Source organism: Ciconia boyciana, chromosome 5 (assembly GCF_034638445.1).
Source record: "Ciconia boyciana chromosome 5, ASM3463844v1, whole genome shotgun sequence".
Classification (NCBI taxonomy): domain Eukaryota; kingdom Metazoa; phylum Chordata; class Aves; order Ciconiiformes; family Ciconiidae; genus Ciconia; species Ciconia boyciana.
Genome location: NC_132938.1, coordinates 34,121,688 through 34,130,778, shown reverse-complemented (window position 1 = coordinate 34,130,778; position 9,091 = coordinate 34,121,688). Strand labels below are relative to the sequence as shown.

At 41.3% G+C, this 9,091-nt stretch overlaps 1 protein-coding gene across 1 annotated transcript in view; it reads left to right on the top strand.

The window, feature by feature from the left end:
• The first annotated feature begins 802 nt into the window (after positions 1-802).
• The window catches only part of MTMR7 (myotubularin related protein 7), a 49,254-nt gene continuing 40,965 nt past the window's right edge, over positions 803-9,091 (top strand). The window contains exon 1 of the mRNA XM_072862741.1: positions 803-906. Coding sequence (XP_072718842.1) covers positions 883-906 — 24 coding nt within the window. The 5' untranslated portion in view covers positions 803-882. The remainder of the gene's footprint in view (positions 907-9,091) is intronic.

The following is a 9,091-nucleotide window of genomic DNA, read 5'->3' as shown; positions in this document are numbered from 1 at the left end:
TCTTTTTGCTCAGAATATGATAGCGATTCAAAGACAGTTAAAGATACCAGTTCTTCATCTTTGCACAGGTAAGCTGGGGAAACCAGCTCTGTAGCATTTCTTTTTGCTCCGAGAGATAACACATCTCTTGGACCAGGCAAGGCAAAAGATGGGACAAGGAATTTCAGACATGAGACTGAAAAGCGTGTGTCAAAAAAATCTCCCCTCGTGCAAATCTGAGGATGCAGCAAAATCGTGAATTACAGAAAAACAGACACGCGGAGCGTGAGAGAAAGGAAATTCAGTGCTCCAGTTCCAGTAAGCGCAGCTTTTGTCTCGAGAGATAGCACCCGCTGGGCCAGGGAATAAAACCAAACAGGGGGAGGCGATCTCAGACAGAGCTCCCTTCTGTGTTTCTGATCTTATCTTTCCTGAAAGCGAGGACAGAGCGATGCAATTTAGTCAAGGCAGCGGACCGCCGAAGAGCCACCTCCAGGCCGTGCCGTTCGGTGCCCGGGGGAGCAAGGCGCCGCCGGGGCCCGGGGTGCCCGCGGGCTGCGGCCGGGGCCGGGGCCGGGGCCGGGGCCGGGGCCGGGGCCGGGGCCGGCGCGGAGCATCCCCGCCGCCGGGGCAGCATGGCAGCTGCCGGGGAGGTGGAGCCAGCCACTGACCTGCCAGCAGCGAGACACGGGCACTTTATCTGCTTTGAATAAATCCTCCCTTTTTCCTTCCTACCCGCGCCGGAAAACGCTAGGAAAAATAAAATAAAAAAATATTATTTAAAAAATTTTTTTTTAAAAAAGCAGGGCTGGCAGGAGAACAGAGGGGAGCGGCCAGGTGCGTGCGGCTGCCTCTCCGCCGGCTGCGGGAGGTGCATGAGGAGCTGGGCTGGGCGCCGCCGCCATGGAGCACATCCGGATGCCCAAGGTGGGTCCCGGCGGGCGGGCAGCGGGGCCGGGCCGGGGCCGGCGGGGAGAGGCCGCCCGGGGCCCCGGCCGCGGCAGCATCCCCGCCCGCCGCCTTTCCGCCGGCTTCTGCCGCCGCTGGCGGAGGCTTTGGCCGCAGCCCTGCGGGCGTGAGGCTGTGCAGGGCCGTCCTGTCCGTGCTCTGCAGCCGCTGCGGGGGGGTCGGCCGGTTTGCTGTGAAATCCGCCCAAATACGCCGAGAGGTGAACGCGTTGTTTTGCGACGTGGGCTGGGGATTTATGGGGCATTTTAACTGCCTTTTATTCAGTCCCTCCTGTTAACGCAGACGCTGTCCATGAGTGGTAGGTATCCAAAACGAGAGGTGTGTTACCTGCGTTCCAGATGCCTATAGTTTACCCCCGTATTTCAGACCCGGTGATGACTTTGCTTAGTGTTTTGCATACCAACATTTGCCAGTGTAATCATTCTTTTTATGTAGCCTTCTAAGTATGAGGCCTGTATGTCCTAACGCAATTGCCATCTTGCTCTAAAAAAGAGGATACAGCTTTGATACACGGAAAATTTAGATTACATTTAGATTTACATTAAAAATAATCATAAAAAATGAACCTGAGCAACATGTTAATTTGAAGTGGGGGTGGGAGAGATTTTCATATTATTTATTTATTTATTTATTTATGTACCCAAACCCTGGTGATTAAGAAGTTATTTGTGTTTGATTTGTGCCTATTTGTTTATTATCATTATCTAGTATGATGACATGAATTTTAGATTGGGGGCTTTTCATACTTCATCTAGATTTGGGGGCCTTTAGGAGTTAAGCTGCAAATATATTAAGAAGATAGATGTTTATAACAACTGCCTTTCCTCTCATCTCATTTCGTGACCTGTTATCTGCCTTTGTGGGAAGGAAGACCATCAGAATAGTAAGAATGTATCCTACTGCAGGTAGGAAACGATCAGGGAAAGTTGTCTGAACAGATGTTTCTCACCATTAGCTGAAGAATGCTGAAAGCATGAATGAGAAAAATAGTGAAAACAAATTAATAAGGGTAGAACAAATCCTAAAAATAAATGGTTATATTTACTGTGAATGGAAGGCCCAGGCAAGTCCCTGTTGCAGGCAATGGAAGCTTAGCTGTTAGCTTTTCAACAAGCAAGTCCTTAAAATGTTACTATGCATATGTAAAACCCATTTCTGTATCTGACAGCTGTGAGAAGGCACTGTACTGACGACTCAAGACACTGAAATTCTTACTCAGTGCGAGGTGATTCTGCAGTCTTGGTTCCTGGCATTCCCTTACATTATAGCTATGCTAACAGTTATCTCTCTAATATAATAAAGCAGTTTAGAAGGCAAGATTTAAAGGTACAAGTGATACAAAAATCCTTTAAAATTTCTTATGTCAATGTAGAAGATCCAGAACATTCAACATGAGTCAGTACTGAAATACTTCATCTCTCCAGTTACTCCTAAATACACTGACAAGTCAGTGTACCTACAGTTACCTGGCAGAATTGATATCTTTGATTTGTTTGCTCAAAAAACCTCAGCTTAAAATCAGCCACCAGAACAGTGTTGGGTTTTTTGGGGTTTGTTTTTACTGAATTTGTTTTTGATAATTTGGAATGTAATGTTAAATGATTTCCAATGCCAGCAATGTAAAAACAGGTAAGGGAAAGCTATGTGAATATAGGGATGTTCTCACTGTACCATGTAGTAGTCTCTGGTATCACATTTCCTGACTCCATCCAGTTTTGTCCTGAGAGCAATTTGACAAGCAACTGTCCTACTCTTTAAAGGTGTTAATCTCAGAATAATGACACTTTCCTTGATTTGCAAACCCAGCCAAATGGAAAATCAAGATAGATCCCACACTTAGAAAATTAATAAACGTAATAATATCTTAAAACAAAATTCCTCCCCCAAGTAAAAGCTTTTCCTTCAAAAGGCAGTAAAAAAGGTCTGTATCACATGATATCCCTTAGGAGTTGGCAATTGTTTTTTATTTTAATTGAAATATAACTGTAGTGAGTGATGGTTCGTAAATACTAAAATAAATCTGATGTAACATAACTGTCATAAAAAAGCAGAAAGAAATTACATACCAGCTGGACCAGTAGTTCGTTTAGGTCACTACTCTGTGTCTGACAGTGGCAGAAGGAGAGCATGTAAACCTGGCCACATTCTGTACCCTTTCTGCATCCACAGTTGTATTAGGGTCCAACTCTTCCTATTTTGATTAGTCTCTATCTATGGACCCCTCTGTGTGGGTTTGCCAAAGCTCCTTCTAAACATGCTGACACCCTCTGCCTCCACAGCCTGCATGGAAGCAAGTTCCAGAAGTTCATGGCTGTACAAAAAAATTACTTTCTACTATCTGTTAAAAAGTTCTTAGTAGTTTCCTTCGATACCCTCCGCTTCTAGCTTCAAGGATTTGGTGAATAACAGTTCCATGTTCACCTTACCCATGCCTTCAACGTAAATCTTGATCACAACCCACCAGATTCTGATTATTTCAGAGAAATGTCAACAATGACCCCAAGACCTCTTTCCTGGGTGGTAACTATCAATTCTGAGTCTGTGGTTGTATAGATATGGTTTAGGTTGTTTTTCCTATAGGTATACTACTTCATGTCTATCTGTGTTGAAGCTCTTTTGTGTCTCTTTTGCCCACACACTCTGTTTTGCAAGGCTCTTCTGGAGTTTTTGTGCCACAAATAAAGCATTTGGCTAGCTAAGACAGATTATAATCATCCACAGACTTGAAGATTTCACTGTTTATCCTTTTCTTCAGGTCACTGAGAAAGTTGAATAAAGCCAGTCCCAGCACCAGACTTTGTAGAACTTCACTGTTGACTCGTCTCCATCCTGAAGAGAGACCATTAAGCCCTAGTCTTTGCTTCCTGTCCTTTAACCAGCTTTGTCTGTAAATGGACCTTTCCTCCAGCAGCATGGCAACTTAGTTTCTCTAATAACCTTCGATTGTCAAAAGCTTTTTTGGAACTCTAAATATATTATGTCCTCTGGGTCACCTTTACCCATGTGCTTCATGGCAGCGTCACAGGACTTCGGCAGGATTTCCAGCTGCAAAAGCCATTCTGGTTCTGTCCCAACAGACTGTGTGTATCCACCTGCTCAGCAATCCTGTTCTTTCACATGCTGATGACATAACTACATAATTTTGCTAATGATACATTGTCTAGTCTTTCACCAAAAGACATGATACCTTTAAGTCTGGTTCTGAAGAATTTAACTGCTGTCTCTCCTTCGCAAATAAAAGCAGCAAGTCAATAGCAGAAATAGAAACCGGGCCTCTTGACAGTTGTCTGTTAGACAAAACTGCTTTTCTTCATTATTTTTGAAACGGTATTCCCTAGACGTGCTGGACCTTCCCTGGACCTTCTGGGTAGCCAAGTCCCTAACACACTATTTTATGTACTGAATGCTATTGTTCTATCATTATACTATCAGTAGATCACAGAGTGCATGCATGATGCGTGCTTTATACATACATACACACATATGCAGTAATGATGTTTTCACAAAGTAAATGTCATCCTATGTGTGAAGGCTATAATTTCAGTACATTTAAGAGTTGCTAAGAGTCACTGATTGCTAAACAGAATTATATATAACTCCAATAATCTTTTAAAAATTAACAATTAGTAAAACCACTGTATGCCATGAGTGTGGATTGAGCAGCAAGATAGTTTAGGATAACTGCCAAACCCGAAATGTGACAAACTGCTCATAACAGTCATAAAAATGTCATAAACAGTCATATTAAACAGTCATAAAAAATGAATAAGCAATTCTTCTGCACAGACTAGAAGCACGTCTTGTTAATGTGTGTAGAGATATGTCTGGCCATGGACAGGTTGACAGATAAAGAGCTCTGAAGATATGTTTACTTCATAGAGGACTTCATGCACTGTTGCTAATCAGTTACTTTATTTACCACTGTTCCGTATCATTTGGCTTTGTATATTGGCAGCAGGCCTACTGAATAGCCTTCTTATAATAAAGAATACATCAGATTTATCCCTGGTGTAACAGCTGTCTTCAGCGGAGTTAGCCCAGAAATTCATTTGGCTCAGTAACTCTTGTTAACACAATACTTGGGATGACTTGAGTTGCTCGAGTGCTTTCATTTTTGTGATGTTATGGTAAGGTATTTCCTTTCAATGATCCCTTTCTCAGGCAGATTTTAAGACATGTTGCCATTTCTCATGATAATGACCAATCTTTCTACCAGATGTATTACTTTGCAAAACAAATTTCCAGCATGTGTAAATGAGTGTTGTTTCCTTTTCCTTGTTTTCAGTCAATTTTCCTTTCCATAGTTCTTCATTTTCATTAGAAAAGCTTTATAATACAAGGAAATTTTCCCAATGTCTCCATCAGAAAACCCATATCATTTACATCCACTTTATATATGACATGTGCAAATGGCAAAAAATTGTCCAGGTGCTCATCTAGGTCAATGGCAAAATTGAACCCAGCAAGCCTAACCTTTACTCTCCAACTACATCTGCTGGGTTGCTGGATCTCCACCTATTTTTAAGCTAAGCTGGCTTTTCTGCCATTGCTCTCTGTGTGCCTTCCGTTGAGATAGGAGGTGATACTATAGTTAATCTCTCCATATTCAGGCTACCGTTCTTTTTGGAAAAGTTCAATTTTACTTCAGTGATGTAGGAAGGTGGCAGCAGTCCTGAGGCAACAGCAGGAACCACCTGGGGACGTGGGCTGGTTGTTTCCCCTACAAGCCAGGGAATGGAGTGCCACAGGCACTTCGCCATAGCGGTCCTAGCTCTTGGCTAAACTTTTATTTAGTTTGCTGCTTAGGAAAGGCAGAGGAGGTGAGGCTGGCATGGCCCTTGCCTTTTATTGGTGTTTTTGGTCATCAGCTTATAGCAGACACTTTACTGCAACCTCTTTTGAGTGCCAAGTTGATTTTCTGCTTCTCAAGTGTTGTGTAAAGGTGGACAGTATTCACTTTTCTGTTCTTTCTTCTAAGTATACAGCTTAGAGCAGCCCACCTTACAGCTCAGCCGGTGCTTTCTGATTCCATAGCTTTTCTAACTTTACATCATGGTTAGGAAATGTTTAACCTATTCTGGGACCAGATGTGTTTAATGACTTCAAACATGTCATTCTACTTGACTGCTTATACTCAAAGTGATGCATTAAAACATCTACACTAATTCTGGACACTTTTGACTCTGAATTTGTGCATTATAGATTTTTTTCCTGTTAATAAATCTTCCCTATTTAGAATGCAATTCAGTTTTCTTTGGGTTCCATTTATTCCATCTTTCTGCTGTGGAACTTTGAGCACAAATGATAAATTTAATGCAAATGAGCCTTATAATATACTATGCTGAAAAACATTCTGTGGTTTGGCATTCAAGACTGGAGGTAGATAAAATTAAAATAGGAACTGCAGAGGATATCTAGGTGATGTGGGATTGGATTTAAAATCTCTGTTTGGAATTTGCTCCTAGAATATTTGTTTTGAATTAGAGTCATCAAGGGACCTGCTTATTAGTGTCAATTTAGATTTAAACAAAATCATGTAACAGCCATTATTCTCAAAAGATTTAGACAAAAAATGGTCAAAAGGTCATGCAAATCATGGTTATTGTGCATTCATGATACCAGTTTAATTAAATTCCAACTCAATGGTATTTTTTTTTTCCTAACCCACCTCAGAGAATTGTGGACTTTTAAACTTTAGCTGTATTTGACTGGATGTCAGAACCACTGCCTGATTACAGTATGGACCACAAACCTGATACAAATGATATTTACAGTTTACCTCACTCACAGATCATATTTTCATAGCTAACCTGACTGGCCTACAATCCAGCTGGGGATTGGCCATCTCAGCCTCAGTTTTCTTATCATCTTTATCATTTAAGACACTTAATATGTCTTTTTGGAACTGAAGGAGATCCAGAGCTGTCTTTGATTTGGGTGGGTTTCAAGATAATTTCATTATTAGTGAAATTAAACTCCTGCTAAAAAGAAATATTGCAGTGTAATTTCAGTGAATCCCATAGCCAGAATCGCTCTTTGGGTCTTGGATTTCCTCCTCCCCCACATCACGGGTTTAGTTTGGCTTTGTCTTGTTATATTGGAAGATTTTGGCTGCTGTTTTATTCCCTGAGCAGTATTTCCTTTTTCTTGTTCACTGATTTGGATGTTTTGTTTCTTTCTCCCAGGCTTGTCAGGTTGTAGTGTTGCCATTTTCCTTCTTTTGGAGTGTTTCTGTTGGACTCCACCTTCTTTCCATTCTTCAGCTCTTATAATTTTATTTTTCCTTACCAGGAACTTTTCAATTAAATAATTTTAAATTGACATGTTCTTATTTACCAGACCAAAATGAGTCACAGAAGGCTATTGTTGTCGCTGAAGTTCTGTGAAAGCATCAGCAGGGTTCTGATGAAAATTTGCCTGTTTTCCTGGCTGTCTACCCAGGAGATTACTGGAGATCTGAGAACTGTCCTTCCTACAAGTCAGCGGTGAAATTGGGGGCTTTGGGGTTTCTGAGCTCCACAGTCCTAGGTCAGTTCTGCAATCTGGAGACCTAACCATAGCTAGCTCCTGGTTCCTGGGTCCACAGTCAACGTCCTGCAGCCCTCACAGCCCACACCAAACCAGCACATCTCAAAGTTCTGGGAGACTTGCATTTGGTTGTGGATTTGAGAACTTTGGTTCACCCTGTGAAACCAGGAACCTGAAAACTCAGGTATTTCAGGCTTGTTCACTGTTAGGACACTAATTTGGTCCCATGTGGTAGGGCTGGAGCTTCTCCCCCAAAACTCCCCTTTCTAGAGCTTGGAGCTGGAAGTCTCACCTGTGAGCTTCAGGGTGCTCAGGGGTTTCAGGGTGCCAGCTCTCTGGTAGGGCTGTCAAAGGGATGAGAGTCTATCAAAGTAGGGGTGAGCAGATGAAATTTCAAGTTGTGAAATGTTGCATTGAAGTTCTCAAAATGAAGTGTTGCTATTTTTGAACAGTCAAAAAATCTTTGTCCAAAGGAAAAACTTTGGAAGGCATAATTTTTCATACTGAAACAGAAGATGTTTTCATCAATAGTTACTTCATTTTCCATTAGTTGCACCTATCTTTTACTTTGCTGGAATTTTAATGTGAATAAATAAAATATTTCATTCATTGCGATTTTCCTGGAAATGCCTCCAATATAGATAGATTTTAGATTTAACGTACCAGGTTGAACCTCATCTTGCACCAACAGGGACATTCTGAAGGGGTAAGAAAAAACTAAGCTGGAGTGATCTAAGGCACTGGCTATTTCTATTTGCCACACAGGCACTAGATGTGCATTGCTTAGGGCAAGGAGCCAAACCAACCTTGGCAGATTCAGCACAGGAGCACACCACAGTCATGAAGTCTTCTGTGCCATTCTCTTTCCCTGATTTTGTTATCTATGCAAAATTTATTTGTATTACAGACGCGTTTGGCCCAACAGTGTTATTCTGGTGAGGCAGTCCAACCCTACATCCTGTTGCTGCAAAATATCACAAAATTATCACACTTTTCTCCCTTTTCTTTGAGCTTGGAGTAGGTGGCACAGGTAAAACTGCTACATGATCCATAAAACCCCTATTTTGTTAAAGTGGGTTGCAGTTTTTCTATTGGCAACATAATGAAATATTATCTAAATGATTGTATGCCACTGTGGTTTTTCAAGTCACTTGTTTGTTACAGAAGACTAGAACTAAAACTTTGGAGTGTAGTTTCAGCTGAAATTTCACTTTTCTGTTGATTTGGGTGAAGTTTGCTTTGTTTTTTCTCCTGTTTGTTTTTTCCTTTTAGGCATCACTACTTATGGAATGAGATTTTTACTGTTTAGCATGAGGTATATAATTTAAGAAGAGAAGCTCCATGGATGTAGTCAGAGGAATTTCCAGAATCTCATCAGACTAGATTCACAGTCTCCATTCACCATTTATTCTTCATGTGCATAAACTTCTAACTTAGTTACCTAAAATAAGATACTGAAACTTAGATGGCATTAATACCTTCTTCATTTTCTGTTATAATAATCAACTTCATCTGTTCACTACACTCAGATCTGTTTTCTCACTTCTGTAATGTGAGTCATATTTCTCATACCGGTATATTAATATACATTCTTTTGAACGTATAGTGAAGAAAC